Source organism: Papio anubis, chromosome 4 (genome assembly GCF_008728515.1).
Source record: "Papio anubis isolate 15944 chromosome 4, Panubis1.0, whole genome shotgun sequence".
Lineage (NCBI taxonomy): Eukaryota > Metazoa > Chordata > Mammalia > Primates > Cercopithecidae > Papio > Papio anubis.
Window position 1 is genome coordinate 172635734 of NC_044979.1, and position 19492 is coordinate 172655225.

The following is a 19492-nucleotide window of genomic DNA, read 5'->3' on the forward strand; positions in this document are numbered from 1 at the left end:
AAATTGTTCTCTCAGAAAATGGGCACTGTTCACACTCCTGCTAATCTACAAGAGGGTGCGGTGTAATAAAAAATACGTGTGTTTGGTATTTGTCCCAGTTCCTGGTACAGAGCTCCCAAAGCCCATGGAATTTCCTGAATGATATGAGTATATTTTGTTACTCATCATGAGCCCCTTTCCATGTATTTGAGTTTATGCTAATGGGGTGACTCAAAGTAGTGCCTCAGATAGTTCAGGAGGAGGTCTAGTTACCGTAAAGAGCAAGCACCTGATTAGAGGGCTAAGACTTTCAGCCTCATACCTGACCTCCAAGGAGGGGAGGGGGGCTGGAAATTGAGGTTAGGCACCAGTGGCCAGTGGTTAATTGTACCTACATACCTACATAATGAAACCTTAGTAAAATCCTTAAAAGAGGGCTTGGGGAGCTTCTAGGTTGACGAATGCATTGATGTGCTGGGAAAGCGGCATGCCCAAGGGGAGCACAAAGCTCCTCGCACTCCCCAACCTTCCTATGCATCTCTTCCTCTAGGCTGTTTGTGAGTTGTATCCTTTATAATAAATTGGTAATAGCAAGCACTTCCTTGAGTTCCATGTGTTTTTCTAGTGAGCTTGAAGAGGGAATCATGGGAACCCTCTTATAGTCAGCAGGGCAGGAGTGTGGGTAACTTGTGTACCGCACTTGCAGCTGAAGTGAGGGCAGTCTGGTGGGACTGATTCTTTACCCTGTGAGCTCTGCGCTAACTCTGGGAGTTAGTATCAGAACTGAATTGCATTATTGCACACTCATTTTGTGTTGGGCAGTTGAATTGATACGGAAAAATGACAATATTTGGTATTGGAAAAAATCTATACATCTGATGTCAGAAGGGCTTTCAGAAAACTCCACATCAAGTGCCTCAGATTTTCTTACTCTTACCAACTTAGGGAATCAGACATTCTGAAATGCTTATATCTTATTATTAGATTTTCCCATCACATTGAACATCTTTGCACTGTTTATTGGGCACATTTATTGTTTTAGGACAATGTTGTTACTAGTGACTGCAGATCAAGGCAAATACCCCTTAATTTTTCTCTTTTTTCAAAAGCTGCTTTTCCATATTTTCTTTATAATCAATTCATCTGGTTTCCCTCCACCTCTGATTTTATAGGAATGTTTATTGAGATTGCATTGAGTATAGAAATTTCTAATAGAAATATTGCCAAAATGCCAATTCCCCCCAAAAGAATGGCCAACTTGTATGGCTTACCATTTACTCAGTATTTTACATGGCCTTCAGTAAATAGATTTTTTTCTTCTCTCTGTCACATTGGAGGGATGAGAGTGAACTAATATTGAGATTCTATATTTTTTTCTTTCTTTTTTTTAGATGATGGAGTCTTGCTCTGTCGCTCAGGCTGTAGTGCAGTGGTGTGATCTCGGCTCACTGCAACCTCCACCTCCTGAGCTCAAGCAGTTCTCCTGCCTCAGCCTCCCAAGTAGCTGGGATTACAGGCATGTACCACCACACCAGGCTAATTTTTGTATTTTTAGTAGAGAGAGGATTTCACCATGTTGGTCAGGCTGGTCTCGAACACCTAACCTCAGGTGATCCACCCGCCTCGGCCTCCCAAAGTGCTGGGGTTACAGGTGTGAGCTACTGTGCCTGGCTCTATTTTTTCTTTATATAAGTAGAACTGTTTTATTTTAAAATGGTTTTTAAAAATGTTTTTTTTTCTTTTAGTTGTAGTTCACCATTGACTTTACCAGCAGATTTGAAGAATATCTTGGAGAAACAGTTTTCTAAATCTTCCAGAGCTGCACACCAGGTAATGGAGAAGCTTTTCCAATGGAAAAAGCAAAACTCTTTGAACAAAACATTGTTCACATGAATAAAGTTCTAATCATGTACATCTCTTAAGATTTTTAAAATATAATTATTGTATTATATTGTAGTTTGTAGAGGTGGGGTCTCACTATGTTGTCCAGGTTGGTTTCAAACTCCTGGCCTCAAGCAGTCCTCCTAAAGTGTTGGGATTACAGGCGTGAGCTATCGCACCCAGCTGTTATAGACATATAATTTAATATATGTGACTGCTAAGAATCCAATCTATCACTAATTTAAATATTAACTTGATAATTATATTAGCTAGAAGTTTAACTAATGATTAACACTGTGGAGTTATTTGCTTCTCAAAGAGTTAACACTAATATTAACTTTATTTTAAAAATATTTAAACACAGTTTCATTATACTTACTCTAAAGTCATTAAAGAAAAAACTTTTATTCTTTAAATGATTTAACTTAATCAGATAATGTTGTATATAAAATTCTTTTTATGTTACTTCGTGATGGAAAATATACATTAACATGGAATAGAATCCTTGTTTCAAAACGTGGATCTTTTTTTAAGTATACATAACAGATATTTTACAAATAACTAAAATAGATTCCTAGTAATTTGCTTAAAAGCATTTTTGAGAATTTCTTACGGTTGGAGATTTTAAATTATATCTTTTTACATTGATTTTTACTGACTCTAAAAACCATGAAATACTTAAATAGATGACAGCCTGTGAAGATGAAAAGACTATTTAAATAAATATGATTGGTGTCTTTGAGCCTCTGTTTGTTCATTCAACACAGTTTGATTGAGTCTCTCTCCATATGCTGAGGACTGAGAGAGATTGGGTGTGCAGGGATGTGATTTCGGCCTGCTCTGCTGGAGCTTTCAGGACAGATCATTTATGTTGTATTGAGGGAAGTGACTTCCAATGAAAGCATGAGGCTGTATGGATCTTATTTCTAGACTGATAAAGAAAGCTGGGCATAGTGACACGTGTCTGTAGTCCCAGATCCTCAGGAGGCTGAGGTGAGAGGATTAGCCACTGCTCTCCAGCCTAGGCAACATAGTAAGGCCCTGAATTAATTAATTAATTAATTAATTATTATTTTCTTTTGTTTTCTTTTTTTATGCCTCTCACTAGTTTGGGAGCCCTGTCTCCTTTAAAGAAGAAAGAAAAAGAATGAGAATAAGATTAAAATGGAATAAGTTTATGAAAGGCTAATAACTAGTATTTGTAGGGCTAGCACATCATCATTTGCAACTTCAAGTTCATATCTTAAAACAAGTATGGCTTGTTTTAAATGAGTTGTGTTTGTATTCTTCTGCTTAAAAAAGAGAAAATCTCAAATTAACACGCCAGGCTGCTTTTCTTTTTTTTTTTTTTTTTTTTTTTTTTTTTGAGACTGAGTCTCGCGCTGTCGCCCAGGCTGGAGTGCAGTGGCGCGATCTCGGCTCACTGCAAGCTCCGCCTCCCGGGTTCACGCCATTCTCCTGCCTCAGCCTCCTGAGTAGCTGGGACTACAGGCACCCGCCACCGCGCCCGGCTAATTTTTTGTATTTTTAGTAGAGACGGGGTTTCACTGTGGTCTCGATCTCCTGACCTTGTGATCCGACCGCCTCGGCCTCCCAAAGTGCTGGGATTACAGTCGTGAGCCACCGCGCCCGGCATCTTCGAGCTTTTAAGTTTTTGTGAGAGCTGCTCTTTTCCATGCATATTCTGGGGAGCGCTCTGCCAAACTTTGATTCATTGATTCAAAAGCCAGCAGAGGCTAGGTGCAGGGGCTCACTCCTGTAATCCCAGCACTTTGGGAGGCCAAGGCTGGTGGATCACGAGGTCAAGAGATTGAAACCATCCTGGCTAACATGGCGAAACCCCGTCTCTACTAAAAAAACAAAAAATTAGCTGGGTGTGGTGGCGCATGCCTGTAGTCCTAGCTACTCGGGAGGCTGAGGCAGGAGAATTGCTTGAACTCCAGAGGCGGAGGTTGTAGTGAGCCGAGATCGTGCCACTGCATTGCAGCCTGGCGACAGAGCAAGACTCCATCTCAAAAAAAAAAAAAAATAAGTAAATAAAATAAAATGGCCAGCAGAAGGCTTTTGTTAATGGGTAAACAAACTGCTTTTTCTTCTGTGATTTGTGCAGTGGGGTCTCCTTTTGGATCTTCATTTTTAGGAACAGTGAGGTAATACAGCATACATACTTGCAGTTGCTGCCCTTTTGAATGGCGCACACGTGTATAGCAAGGAGTGAGATTTTAGGCTTAATGTCTAGCCTTGCCTCTCCAATCTTTATGGAACTTTGGTGACTTACATTTATTCCCATGTCACTAAAATATGAATTCAAATTATAATGTGTATTCAAATTGCAAAGTTTTTCTTAGTTTAAGGGTACATGATAGCAATTTTGTTTTATTTTTTTGTTCCTTATGTTATTCCTTTTGCATTTAACCTATTGTTATCTCTCCCAGTAATTTTATCTAGTTATATTCAAATATATGTTAGGCAGGAGTACAGTTAACAATTGAAATATTTATTTCTTGCTTAGAATTAAGGTTTGTTTCAGAGCAGGATGGCAGTTGTTAATATCTGGTAGTGATCAGAATATTGATTGTGTGTTCTTAAGTGTCTAATTGTTCTACTCCCAAACAATTTATTTTAAATGATAGCTAGTGTTTTTCATATATATTGTTAAAACTTAAAAATGCTCTCTGTTTAGTCTGGAGAGCAAGTGAGGCTTAGTGCCATGTAGTGTAAAATGAGCCACCTTTGTCACAGGCAACAGAAGAGGTGTTGCAATTAAGATGGTAAAGCGGTACATTTTCATTTTTTACTTTAAAAGTGTGCTGTTGAGAAAGGAATATGATGAATAAGGGTAGTTTGGGTATTGATTTAAACTTTTTATCATTAGTTATAAAATATTACTATGAACTTGGCATCTTAAGTTTTAAATTAAAAATATGTAGATTCGGGTTACTGAAATAGAATTTCTTTTTTCCAGGATTTTGCTAATATAATGAAAATGTTGAGAAGCTTAATTCAAGATGGCTATACGGCCTTATTGGAGCAGCGTTGCCGCAGTGCCGCACAGGCCTTTACAGAGTTGCTGAATGGTTTAGATCCTCAAAAAATAAAGGTAAATTTGCCATATCATAACTTGTTTATCAGTGCTAATGCACCTCAGATGAATGCAGAAGAGAACCAAGGCCTTAAGTCTTTGTAGTCATATACCTAAGACCTTGCTGAGATTGGCTGAATCTACTTCAGGTTGTGGGAAGCAGGTAGTGCTCCAATTCAGACTTCACGAGTATGCTCAATAGGTGATCCATGTTTATACTCTCTCCTTGACTGTAGTTTAGGGTCATTAGAACTGACTTTTTCTCTAAATCAAGGATTTCAACTCACTTTAGTCACACCTTTTCACCCAGGAAGAAAGTATAGGCACACCTCATTTCATTATGTTTTGCTTTATTGCACTTTGCAGACAATGCATTTTTTACAAATTGAAGATTTGTGGCAATCCTATGTCAAGCAGGTCTGTCGGTACCAGTCTTCCGAAAGCATGTGCTCACCTTGTGTCTCTGTGTCACATTTTGGTAATTCTCACAATATGTCATACTTTTTCATTATCATTATCACTATATCTGTGATCAGTGATCTTTGATGTTACTATTGTAATTATTTTGGGGCACTACAACCTGTGCCTATATAAGAAAGGGAACTTAATAAAATTGTGTGTGTGTGTTCTGAGTGCTCTGCCAACCAGCTGTTATCTCCACCCACTTCTTTAAGTCTCCCTGTTCCCTGAGACATGATATTGAAATTAGGCCAATTAATGACCCTACAATGGCCTCTAAGTATTCAAGTGAAAGGAAGAGTTGCACATCTCTCACTTTAAATGAAAAACTAGAATGATTAAGCTTCGTGAGGAAGGCATGTTGAAAGCCAAGACAGGCAGAAAGTTAGTCCTCTTGTGCCAAATAGCCAAACTGTGAATGCAAAGAAAAAGTTTTTGAAGGAAATTAAAAGTGCTACTTTAATGAACACATGAATGACAAGAAAGTGAAACAGCTTTCTTGCCGATGTGGAGAGTCTTAGTGGTCTGGGTGGAAAATCAAACCAGCCATAACATTCTCTTAAGCCAGAGCCTAATCCAGAGCAAGACCATAACTCTTCTCTTCTGTGAAGGCTGAGAGAGGTGAGGAAGTTGCAGAAGAATAGTTTGAAACTAGCAGAAGTTGGTTCATGAGATTTAAGGAAAGAAGCCAATTCCATAACGTAAAAGTGCAAGGTGAAGCAGCAAGTGCTGATGGAGAAGCTGCAGCAAGTTATTGAGAAGATCTAGTGAAGATCATTGATGAAGGTGGCTATGCTAAACAACAGATTGTCAATGGAGACAAAACAACCTTCTGTTGGAAGAAGATGCCGTCTAGGACTTTCATAGCTAGAGAGAAGTCAATGTCTGGTTTCAAAGCTTCAAAAAGGATGGGTTCATTACTCATTAGGGGTTGATGCAGCTGGTGACCTAAGTTGAAGCCAGTGCTCATTTACTTTCCAAAAATCTGCAGGCCCTTGAGAATTATGCTAATTCACTCTGCCTGGAGCCCTAGAAATGGAACAACAAAGCATGAATGACAGCACATCTGTTGACAGCAAGGTTTACTAAGTACTTTAAGCCCACTGTTGAGACCTACTGCTAGAATAAAAGATTCCTTGCCAAATACTACTGCTCATTGACAATGCACCTGCCCAAGAGATTTGGTACGTGTACAAGGAGATGAATGTTGTTTTCATGCCTGGTAGCACATGGATCAAGGAGTCATTTTGACTTTCAAGTCTTATTATTTAAGAAACATATTTTGTAAGGCTGTAGCTGCCATAGTGATTCCTCTGTTGGATCTGGACAAAGTAAATTGAAAACCTTCTGGAAGGGATCACCACTCTAGATACCATAAAGAACGTTCATGATGCATGTGAGAGATCAAAATATCAACATCAACAGGAGTTTGGAAGAAGTGAATTCCAGCCCTCATGGATGACTTTGGGGGGTTCAGGACATTAGTGGAGAAAGTCACTGCAGATGTGGTGGAACAAGCAAGAGAATTAGAAGTGGAGCCTGAAGATGTGACTGAATTGCTGCAACCTCAGTATAAAACTTGCAGGGATACGGAGTTGCTTCTTACACATGAACAAAAAAAGTCATTTCTTGAAATGGAACCTACTCCTCGTGAAGATGCTGTGAATATTGTTGAAATGAGAAACTTAGTTGATCAGGCAGTGGCAGGATTTGCCACTCCAATTTTGAAAGAAGTTCTAGTGTGGGTAAAATGCTGTCAAAAAGCATCACATATTACAGAGAAACCTTTTCTGAAAGTAAGAGTCAATCAGTACGACGGACTTCATTGTCGTCTTATTTTAAGAAATTGCTGCAGCACCTTAATTTTCAGGAACTACCACCTTGAACAGTTAGCAGTCATCAATATCAAGGCAAAACCATCCACCAACAAAAATATGTAGATGACGGGTTGATGGGTGCAGCAAACCACCACGGCATGTGTATACCTACGTAACAAACCTGCATGTTCTGCACATGTATCCCAGAACTTAAAGTATAATTTTTAAAAAAGTTTAAAAAAAGATTATGACTCAGTAAAGCCTCAGATGATCATTAGCATTTGTAGCAATAAAATCTTAAGGTGTATACATTGTTTAATAGACATAATGCTAGTACACACTTAATAAACTACAGTATCGCTTAAACATAACTTTTATATGCACTGGGTAACCCATAAGTTTGTGAGACTCACTTGATTGTGATATTTGCTTTATTGTGATGCTCCAGAGCCGAACCCACAGTATCTCTGAAGTAGCCTATAATAGCTAAGTAAATGTCTTAATCTGCCACTAGTACCCCTTATATGAAAAATAATATGACTTTAATTAGAAATTAATCTATTATGAACTGTGCCTTAAGGAACTCTGAGACAGTGATTCTGTGTTTTAAATAGCAGGATAACTGCTTTATTGGGACAAAAATCTCTTTTCTAATTCGATTTGGCCAATCATACTGATTAGTTTTTATGACAATCATTGATTAGTAAGATTGATTAGCGAGATTCTATTACACTTCTTTTTCTGTTGTGACTAGATGCAGATTGGGCAGAATTATGTTCAGATTTTTAACTGAGGCATTTTTATTGACAGCAATTGAACCTGGCCATGATCAACTATGTCTTGGTTGTCTATGGACTTGCCATTTCTCTCCTTGGAATAGGACAGCCTGAGGTAAGATTTGTAACAGTGGTAATAAACAATTAAAATGATAGTGACATACCTTATAATAGTTGTTTTCTCATTTTGACCCATTTTCTTCTCTGTACCTTCTGATAATTTTGTCTGAAATGTCTCAGTTTAATTTAGTTTGTGTTTTTAAAGAATATTTAGTTTGTTCCTATTAGAAAAAGACTTTGCCAGGCAATCAGTGGGGATCTACTTTTTATTTGTATAAAAATTAGGACATAATGTATCATGATAGATAGATTTCAGAAACATAATCTTGGGGGAAAAGCAAGTTGGAGGACATAAACATTGTGATCCCACTTATATATAATTTGGAAAATATACATAATAGTATTGTATACTGTTTAAGAATTCTGTGCATCTTGTAAAAAAGTGAAAAAAATATGGATTATGTTTATATAGAATTGAAGATAATGGCTGCCTTTAGTGATGGCAGGAGGGAATGGACGTAGGGAGGTTTCATGTTATGTTGTTTTCCTAGAAAAACACAGGTAACGATAATGTTAATATCTCTTATTTCTAGGTAGAAAGTACTTAGGTATTGTATTATTTCTAGATTGCAGGCTTCCTATAACTGCATGTAGTCAGTGTATAGACATGAGCTCCCAGGATTTCCATTAGTCATGCTCCTGCCTTGCTCTCCTGGAATGTTTACCTACCTATACTGTTCGGCATTATAACTTTGCTTTCTGAGGTTTTGAGTTTGCTATAAATGTTGAAATGCTCTAGAATGACCTCAAGTATAATATATAATTTGGGCTCTGTTTTTCCCTGTCTAGATGAAGGTTTAACCCTAACTTGCCACCTAGCAAGGATCTAAGTAGTCTTTTACGTTCTGTTCTCTCCCAGAAGTCGACAGTGCCCAAGGTTCATTTTCCTTGATCTCAGTGTCACAGGTTAATGTCTCCCATGAATGCTGTCTAATTCTATTTTCCAAGAGACAGTTGGAGACAGAACTTCATGATTTTAATTTTATTCCTGACAGAATAATAATAAATACCATATTTTACCTTATTAGAATTGAAGAAATCATTTATTACATTTGTGATTTAATGTAAAATAGAATGATTTGGGAAAAAAAAAACATGTTATAGTAGAACTTACATGTTTGGAAGAATTTCATCAGAGGACAGCCCTTGCTTCAAACACTTTTAGAATGCCTCTGTTGGAACTGGCCTCAAAGCTCTATTTTGTAGTGACATTTCTTTTTTTCACTCACGGTAGGGTTACCAGTATTTCTTAGAACTGAGTGTCTTTTGGATGTTTTCCAAAAACAAAATTCATTCAACTTAGTGGTTTTTCACTGTTGAGAATACTAAAAAAAGAATGTACTCTAAGTTATGTTAAGTTTTTCCTAAAGAGCTGTTTTTAAGACAGCTTTCATCCATCTTATGCCACAAAAGACTGTGATAATATCATTGGAATGGCATTCCTTCCAAGGGATTAGCACTTAATAGGATCTATGTTATGGTGTGTTTACACCATAATTAGCCTTTTTTAAAAAAACAAAAACAAAAACACGATTTGACTCTTTTTAGTATTAGCCAGCACCTGCCAGGCCCTTAGTGTGTACTGGTAAATGCTTGTAGGTTGATTGTCTGATGTGTTCAGCTGGATTGGTTTGGTTGTGTCTCTGACTATCCATATGATCAGAAATTTATGTAATTCCTAAGAAAGTGAAACACAGAGGTATAATTTTGCTACAGGAATTTGGGGATATGCAGTTGTTATTTTAATATTATTAAAAAAATCAACCTTTAGGTAAAATTTATTTCAGTATTTCTCTTTGTATGTAAGTGATCATTGTTTTCACTGCTATTGAAGGAATTATCTGAAGCTGAAAACCAGTTTAAGAGGATTATTGAACACTACCCCAATGAGGGACTTGACTGCTTGGCCTACTGTGGAATTGGAAAAGTATACTTGAAAAAAAACAGGTTAGTAGAAATGACACTAATTTAAGCTGTAGGCTGGTAACTCATTTAAAATCCAATATGATAATGATCCATTTTCTGGAATTATTTTGATATTTCCTCTGTAGCACACTATCATAATTGTGATTTACTTTGAGGACCTGAATGAAATATCACTATCAATATATATATATTTGTTATTATACTTTAAGTTCTAGGGTACATGTGCACAACGTGCAGGTTTGTTACATATATATACATGTGCCATGTTGGTGTGCTGCACCAATTAACTCGTCATTTACATTAGGTATGTCTCCTAATGCTATCCCTCCCCACCCCCCTCCCCACAATAGGACCCGGTGTGTGGTGTTCCCCTTGCTGTGTCCAAGTGATCTCATTGTTCAGTTCCCACCTATGAGTGAGAACATGTGGTATTTGGTTTTCTGTTCTTGCGATAGTTTGCTGAGAATGATGGTTTCCAGCTGCATCCATGTCCCTACAAAGACACAAACTCATCCTTTTTTATGGCTGCATAGTATTTCATGGTGTATATGTGCCACATTTTCTTAAACCAGTCTGCCACTGATGGACATTTGGGTTGATTCCAAGTCTTTGCTATTGTGAATAGTGCCGCAGTAAACATACGTGTGCATGTGTCTTTATAGCAGCATGACTTATAATCCTTTGGGTATATCCCCAGTAATGGGATGGCTGAGTCAAAAGGTATTTCTAGTTCTAGATCCTTGAGGAATCGCCACACTGTTTTCTACAATGGTTGAACTAGTTTACAGTCCCACCAACAGTGTGAAAGTGTTCCTATTTCTCCACATCCTCTCCAGGACCTGTTGTTCCCTGATTTTTTAATGATTGCCATTCTAACTGGTGTGAGATGGTATCTCATTGTGGTTTTGATTTGCATTTCTCTGATGGCGAGTGATGATGAGCATTTTTTCATGTGTCTGTTGGCTGTACGAATGTCTTCTTTTGAGAAGTGTCTGTTCATATCCTTTGCCCACTTTTTGATGGGGTTGTTTTTTTCTTGTAAATTTGATTGAGTTCTTTATAGGTTCTGCATATTAGCCCTTTGTCAGATGAATAGATTGCAAAAATTTTCTCCCATTCTGTAGGTTGCCTGTTCACTCTGATGGTAGTCTCTTTTGCTGTGCAGAAGCTGTTTAGTTTAATTAGATCCCATTTGTCAATTTTGGCTTTTGTTGCCGTTGCTTTTGGTGTTTTAGACATGAAGTCCTTGGCCATGCCTATGTCCTGAATGGTATTGCCTAGGTTTTCTTCTAGGGTTTTTATGGTTTTAGGTCTAACATTTAAGTCTCTAATTCATCTTGAATTAATTTTCGTATAAGGAGTAAGGAAAGGATCCAGTTTCAGCTTTCTACTTATGGCTAGCCAATTTTCCCAGCACCATTTATTAAATACACTATCAATATTAATTGTTAAAGCAAGGCCAGTCATTGCAGTTCTTGGTACTTCCTGATTTTAAATCTAGTAAGTCAGCAATATAGTAATTTGACATTAAAGATTGAATAGTCTAGTGTATAATCATCTGTAGTATAATCATCTGTAGTGAGTAAATTGATATAATGTTTTTAAAATCTGATTGTTTAATTTTTTGATTTAATTATTTTTTAAAAATCTGTATAAAGATGGTTTTAAATAAGAGATATCTATGTGTTCAAAGACATAATGAGTTAGGAATAAAAGTCTCTCCTCTGAACTCTATTGTAGTTGTAATCCTTACTCATAGTTTAATATTGAAGCTGTTCTCTAAATGCCTCATGTCTCTTAGTCTTGTCTCCCTGAATGTCAGTATGTCCCCGAGGGGACAGGATTATGTCTTGAGCTTTAAAAAAAGAAAATCTGTTCTGCCACTTGTACCCAGTATAGAGGTAGGTATTTTAGATTACTGTATAAAGAAATAATTGTTGACCGATTGAATATTATTTATAATTTCTAACTATCTTTCAATTTTCATTTAACTTGTTAGGGGAAATTTTGTGAGATTTTGGCGGAACCCCCCACCCCAGGCTTAGAATGTGCCTAGAACCTCCTTTATAGATTTTTTTAAATTAAAGTTTTTTTTTTGGCCAGGCACAGTGGTCCACACCTGGAATCCCAGCACTTTGGGAGGCCGAGGTGGGTGAATCACCTGAGGTCAGGAATTCGAGACCAGCCTGACCAATATGGTGAAACCCCGTCTCTACTAAAAATACAAAAATTAGCCGGGTGTGGTGGTGTGCACCTGTAGTCCCAGCTACCGGGAGACTGAGGCAGGAGAATTGCTTGAACCCAGGAGGCAGAGGTTGCAGTGAGTTGAGATTGTGCCACTGCACTCTAGCCTGGGTGACAGAGTGACACTCCATCTCAAAAAAAAAGAAAGAAAGCTTTTCTGTACTTTGTGAAATTACTGTCTGTCTTAGCTAAGCTATATTAAGGATCAAGTAGATGCAGGGAAAGTGAGGACTTAGCAAGCACCTTTACAGGATTAGCAAATGAAACTAGTTTAAAAGTTTAGTATAAATTGTTTAGGTTATAACCGTTTGATGTAGCAGTCACATGCAAATTCACAAGGTCTAGAAAAATTACTTAAATGTTTAGAATCATGGAGATTGTGCAAAACTAGAAAGTCTTTTCCATATTGAAAAGCATTTACATTTTAATTTCTGAATATTACGGTGTGGGACTGAATAGCAAATACGCTGTTTTTTGGTGTTGCAATGTGCAGTTTCTGCTTTGAAATCCTGTGATGTATGACTGTCTTACGGTGGATGGTGGTCTAGCTTTTCTGCACGTGAATCTTACTGTAGCTGTAGGCAAAAATAAGTTTTTAAATTGGGAAGTCATTTCAGGATTAGAGAAGGCAGGAGAGTCTTCTCTAGTGTGAAGAGATGAATAAAGACTTGGTTAACTTTTTTTTTTGTTGAGACAGAGTTTCACTCTTGTTGCCCAGGGTGGGGTGCAATGGCGCAGTCTCAGCTCACTGCAACCTCTGCCTCCTGGAGGCAATTCTCTTGCCTCAGTCTCCCAAGTAGCTGGGATTACAGGCATGTACCACCACACCCAGCTAATTTTGTATTTTTAGTAGAGACAGGGTTTCACTATGTTGGTCAGGCTGGTTTCGAACTCCTGATCTCGGGTGATTCACCTGCCTTGGCCTCCCAAAGTGTTGAAATTACCAGCATGAGCCACTGCGCCCAGCCTTGGTTAACTTTATAATTAAGTACTTCAGTATTCGTTGACTGGACTGTGGGAATCTGTTGACCTTATTTCTTCAAATCATGAATGAAATCAGAACTAAAACATTTCATATTTATAGTTAAAGCAATTTAAATACACATTTAAATATTTGTTTTGTTAAAATAATTTACTGTTTTATGGTTGAGAGAAAACGTCCAGAATACATGATGCCTTAAAAAAAATTTTTTAGCAGAGAAATTTTTACTACCGTTGTCCTAATAGAGTCAAATAAAATAAAAATTCCCCTATTTATGAATTATTAGTTGAAGTGGAAGTTTGCTGTTTCTGTATAAGAATCTACTTTAGTTTAGTTAATGAAACAAAGATTGAACAGATTATTCAATTTTCTGTTTCAATTGTTCGAAACTTTAAAAAGTAAGTATCAACTTTAAAAGAACTAGCGTACATTGGCCGGGCGTGGTGGCTCATTCCTGTACCAGCACTTTGGGAGGCCTAGGCGGGCGAATCATGAGGTCAGGAGTTCGGCACCAGCCTGGCCAATATGGTGAAACCCTTTCTCTACTAAAAAAATACAAAAATTAGCCGGGTGTGGTGGTGCGTGCCTGTAGTTACAGCTACTTGGGAGACTGAGGCAGAAAGAATCGCTGAACTCAGGAGGTGGAGGTTGCAGTGAGCTGAGATCGCGCCACTGCACTCCAGCCTGGGTGACAGAGTGAGACTCCATCTCAAAAACAGCAACAAAAACAACAACAACAAAAAACTAGTGTACACCTAGCACAATAAAGCCAGTGTCCAAGACGAGTTGTGTTTAATGCGTATTACTTTTGTAGCAAAACAGCAATAGTGACTTTGTTTTTTTAAAGAAAATTTAGGTTACATTGAATATTGCTGTTCAGTGATTCAGCAAATGTATTCGTCCCAGTAAGCTTGAGATCTTTGGTGACTTTTGTTGAGGGGAATGAAAATACCATTTTACATCTTTAATGCCTTTTTCATAATTTTGATTTTAGATTTCTAGAAGCTCTCAATCACTTTGAGAAAGCAAGAACCTTGATTTATCGTCTTCCTGGAGTGTTAACTTGGCCCACAAGTAATGTGATTATTGAAGAGTCTCAGCCACAAAAAATAAAGGTAACCATTTATTTTTGCAAAGTGTTTCTTACTGTGAATGCTTATCTGCATTGACTGACTCAGGTAGCAGGAGGCAGAGAAGTAGGAGCATTCCATCCCCACTTCCCTTACATGCATTTCCCCTCTACAGTCTATTGAGATTCTCTGACATTTATTGAATGTTTTCTATGTGCCAGTCCTGTACCTTCGACTTATCGTTATGCTTAATCCTTACAGCAGGCCTGTGCAGGGGGCACTGTGATCATTCCCATTTTACAGATGAGGAAGGTTAAGTTTAGAGAGGTGAAATGATGCACTCAAGGTGAAACAGCAAGCAAATCGTGGTCTTGGGACTTGAGTCCAGGCATTCTGACTTCTGAGTGTACGTGATCCTGTAGTATGCTGGACTTGGTTGTACTTAGAGGAAGGTATAGTATTGTTGTTTCATCATAAAGTTACCACAGTTACTGAGATGGTACTTGAAGATTCAGAAAAATATGAATTTAGTCTCACATCCAGAAGCATAAAGATGCTTTGCTTATTCTAGAAAGACTTATGTGTGAAATGACTGAGATAGGCTTTTACTTGTAGTGAACTCTCACATATACTCAGAACTTGATTTTGGCTGAAGCTTTTAAAACCACAGAAGTCAACTTGTACAACTCAATAATAAAAAGACAAATAATCTAATTTAAGAAGTAGACAAAGGATCTGAATAGACATTTCTGCAAAGAAGATATGCAAATGGCCAATTAGCACATGAAAAGATATTCAGCATTATTAGCTATCAGAGAAATACAAATCGAAACCACAGTGAGATACCACTTCACACTCACTAGGATGTGGGTAGACAATAAATATTGGCAAGGGTATAGAAAAATGGGAACATTCAGACACTGATGGTGGTAATGTATAATGATGCAGCTGCTTTGGAAAATAGTCAGTTAAACATAGAGTTACCATGTCTCAGTCCATTTGTGTTGCTATAAAGGAGTACTTGAGACTGGGTGATTTATGAAGAAAAGTAGGCTTATGGTTTTGCAGTCTGTATAAGAAGCATGGTGTCAGCATCTGCTGGTGAGGGCCTTCAGCAGCTCCTACTCATGTGAGAAGGCGTAGGAGACCCAGTCTGTAGAGATCATATGGTGAGAGACGGGGAAGTGCTAGACTCTTTTTAACAACCAACTCTTTAGGGAACTAATGGAGTGAGAACTCACTCACCCCAGGGAGGGAATTAATCTATTCATGAGAGATTCGTGGCCATGACTCAAACACCTCCCACTGTGTCTCACCTCCAACACCAGGGATCAGATTTCAACATGTGGTTTGGAGGGTCAAACATTCAAACTATAGCATACCATATGATCCAGCAGTTTCACTCCTAGGTGTGTACAGAGAAAGGAAAACACGTTCTCACAAAAACTTGTACGTGAATGTTCATAGCAGCGTTAGTCATAATAGCCCAAAATGGGAAATAGCCCAAGTATTCATCAACTGATAAATAGGTAAATAAGTATTGGAATCTGGGAGGTTGAGGATGCAGTGAGCCTTGATTGTGCCACTGCAGTGCAGCCTGGGCAACAGAGTGAGAGTCTGCCTCAAAAACAAATGGCCAAGTGTGGTGGCTCATGCCTGTAATCCCACCACTTTGGGAGGCCAAGGCAGGAAGCTTGCTTGAGCTCAGGAGTTCCAGACCAGCCTGGGCAACATGGCGAAACCCGTCAATACAAAAATTAGCCAAACATGGTGGCACACACCTGTAGTCCCAGCTACTCAGGAGGCTGAGGTGGGAGGATCAGTTGAACCTAGGAGGCAGAGGTTTCAGTGAGCTGAGATTGTGCCACTGCACTCCAGCCTGAGTAACAGAGTGAGACCCTGTCTCAAAAAAAAAAAAAAAAGTACTTGATAACATGCTACAGCATGTATGAACCTTGGAAACATTATGCTAAATAAAAGAAGCCAAACACAAAGGGCTTGTGTGAGTCCATTCGTATGAAATCTCCAGAATAGGCAAATCTGTATATAGGACAGAAAGCAGACTAGTGATTGCTGGGCCTGGGAGGTTAGGGGAAAATGAGGAGGGGCTGCTAATGCATATGGAGTTTCTTGTTGAAAATGTTCTAAATTTAGATTGTGGTGATGTCGGTACATCCTGTGAATATGCTAAAAACCACTGAACTACACTTTATTTGAGTTGTATAGTGTGTTGTTTATATCTCAACAAAGCTGTTATGAAAAATAAAACACAGGGATTCTTGGATTTTCCTCTCTCATACAAGATGGGGATGGAGGCACAGAAGCTATTGATAACAAAAAGCCAGCACTGGAGGCATGGCATGAGTCTCTTGGGGGCTTCATTAGCCATGGAATAATTCGCCAGGGAGTCCACAAACAACAGTGGCAGAGCTGCAAGGAGGAAGATCATGGGAGTGTTAGGATCCTGGATGAGGTGAGGTCAGGCAAGAGGAGCCAGTAAAGTCCTCAGGATTCCCCTAAGGGTTATTCTGCCTTGCTTGACTTCCTCTTAATGCTTATGGGAGATTTCAGAGAGTTGTAAATTATGAAATGAGATTTGATGATTGTAACAGGACAAAATTTTGATTCTTTCGAAATTCTGAAAAAAAAGTTGGTTAAGTCCTCTTTTTAAATCTCTTATGTCTTTGTATCAGCCTTCCTTTTAAAAGGAAACACTTTAGAAGTTGTATGTAGTTTGTTGTTGGTGAAAAAAATTTAGTCATTCTTACGCTGAAAATATTTTGATGGCAAGAGGTTATTGAAATCACAGACATTTTTATTGACAGATTAGTATTGTAATGGTATCATTTTTGTTTATTTTGTTTTAGATGCTGTTAGAGAAATTTGTTGAAGAATGCAAGTTCCCTCCAGTGCCAGATGCCGTTTGTTGCTATCAGAAGTGCCATGGATATTCTAAGATCCAGATATACATAACTGATCCAGACTTTAAGGTAAATAATGAGTGTACAGTGGGACATTAACTTGCAAAATCATTCCTTAAAATGGCCTCAAAACAATCTCTAATTGGAAGCACCCAAGTTCTCTGGCTAGTTAGCAGTTGTCCACCCCTTTCCCTGGACTTTTTTTTTTTTGAGACAGAGTCTCACTCTGTCACCCAGGCTGGAGCGCAGTGGCACAATCTTGGCTCACTGCAACCTCCGCCTCCTGGGTTCAAGCAATTTTCCTGCCCCAGCCTCCCGAGTAGCTGGGATTACAGGCGTGTCCCAGCACACCCAGCTAATTTTTGTATTTTTAGTAGAGACGGAGTTTCATCCTATAGATCAGGATGGTCTCAATCTCTTGACTTCGTAATCTGCCCCCCTCAGCCTCCCAAAGTGCTGGGATTACAGGTATGAACCACCACGCCCAGCCTTCCTGTACTTTTTAGGTCTACATCATCTCATGTGGGAACCAGAGCCACTGATGTATAAACACTGTGGGCTGGGGTAGTGACCTGAGAAGGCAGGCTGGCTCATTCCTTTTCCTCTTCCAGCTACCTTAGGAGAATAGGAAACAAAGTGAGATTGTTACCTCTGATTTGTTGCAATTCTGATGTCTCATAAAATTTGAGTCCCGAATCTAAAGGTCATTGTGATCACTGAATTAGCTGCTAAAGACCAAAATTTGAGATAAGTCTGGCACTTAATTAAGTTATACTGGTTTATTCAAGAAGATAGTAGCTGCCCTTGTCCTACTGTTCCAATGTCCCTGGTTAGTAAATCAGATGAAATAATGTTTATAAAGTATTTGATATAAAGAATAATGTGACTTTATGCTGTGGAAATAAACATGTTAGTCAAGCTCTCTCTCTTTGTCTTTATGTGTGTTGTAGTGAGTGTGTGTGCAGAGACATCTTTAAAACATTAATTACAAATTTTTTTGTAACCCTAGGGTTTTATACGCATCAGCTGTTGCCAGTACTGTAAAATAGAATTTCACATGAATTGCTGGAAGAAGTTAAAAAGTACAACCTTTAATGATAAAATTGACAAGGTAAAGCATAACAAGATTGTCTGAATTTTTCAGTATACTTATTGTATGTCAATTTTTTCCCCCAAGAATTCCTTCCTGAACATTCTGCACATAATTAGAAAGTTTTAAATTATAACTTTAATAATAAAGTGAAAAATCAGGTTTTGTTTTTATTTATACAATCATGAAGGCATTAACCATAGAGGCTTTGTTTTTTTAAAGAGACAGATCTCACTGTGTTGCCCAGGCTAGAGTGCAGTGGTGCAGTCGTAGCTCACTGCAGCCTCAGACTCCTTGACCCAAGTGATCCTACTTCAGCCTCCCAAAGTGCTGGGATTATAGGCATGAGCCACTGTGCCAGACCCCATTGAAAGTTTTGATGTGGAATTAGAGGTTTCAAAACCAAAATTTGATGCAGTAATTTGTACTAAGAAATCAACTCAAAACAATTTTTTTAATGTTGGGAAGAAGGATCAACTTCAATTTTAAACTGCCATTTCTCACCAGGGATTTTCTTATTATCAAGATAATGACATTAATTACCATGAAGTAGACATACTTTGAGGGAAGACATAATATTACGATCTTATTTGTATTCATAGAATTTGTTTCTGATCTGTAGAAACTATGGACCTTTTCCTACACTTCTTAGGCTTATGCAGACCACTGTTCTTATTTGGGAAAGAATAAGGCAGTTGTACTAGGCATCTGTTAACGATAGCAATTATTAAAGTTTGGTAGAAATAAATTCTCACATTTTGTACATTTTCACATAATTAATTAACAATAGAATGATGTGAGTAAATAACTGTCACCTTTGAGTCACTTCTGCTATGTCTTTGTCTTACCTAAATTGAGTTTCTCTAGCGATATACCGTCTTTTAGTGGTCTTAACCATTCCCATGGTTTTAAATATGCTCTTTAAATTAGTTAGCTTTCACTAGGATATGCTGAAGTAATATACACCCAAATATCTTGTGGCATACATTCAGAGAAGTTTGTTTTTTGCTTACGTGACTAGTCCTACAGTTCTGCAGTTGTTGGCTGGGACTGGGCTGTAGCAGCTTTATTCTGTGTGGCTTTATTCCTTGTTTCTCAATCTAAGTTGAAGAATGACCCTTTTCTGGAACATCCTCCTGTGTCAG

The 19492-nt window shown here is 38.2% G+C and overlaps 1 protein-coding gene across 11 annotated transcripts in view; it reads left to right on the forward strand.

The window, feature by feature from the left end:
• Positions 1-19492, forward strand: part of TTC3 (tetratricopeptide repeat domain 3) — a 120685-nt gene that overhangs the window by 47657 nt on the left and 53536 nt on the right. For all 11 annotated transcript variants that reach the window (XM_009202259.4, XM_017956449.2, XM_017956447.3 and 8 more), the window contains 7 exons: positions 1725-1809; positions 4826-4960; positions 8029-8109; positions 9949-10061; positions 14261-14381; positions 17204-17326; positions 18267-18368. In XM_009202259.4, the coding sequence (XP_009200523.4) occupies positions 1725-1809; positions 4826-4960; positions 8029-8109; positions 9949-10061; positions 14261-14381; positions 17204-17326; positions 18267-18368 (760 nt within the window). The remainder of the gene's footprint in view (positions 1-1724; positions 1810-4825; positions 4961-8028; positions 8110-9948; positions 10062-14260; positions 14382-17203; positions 17327-18266; positions 18369-19492) is intronic.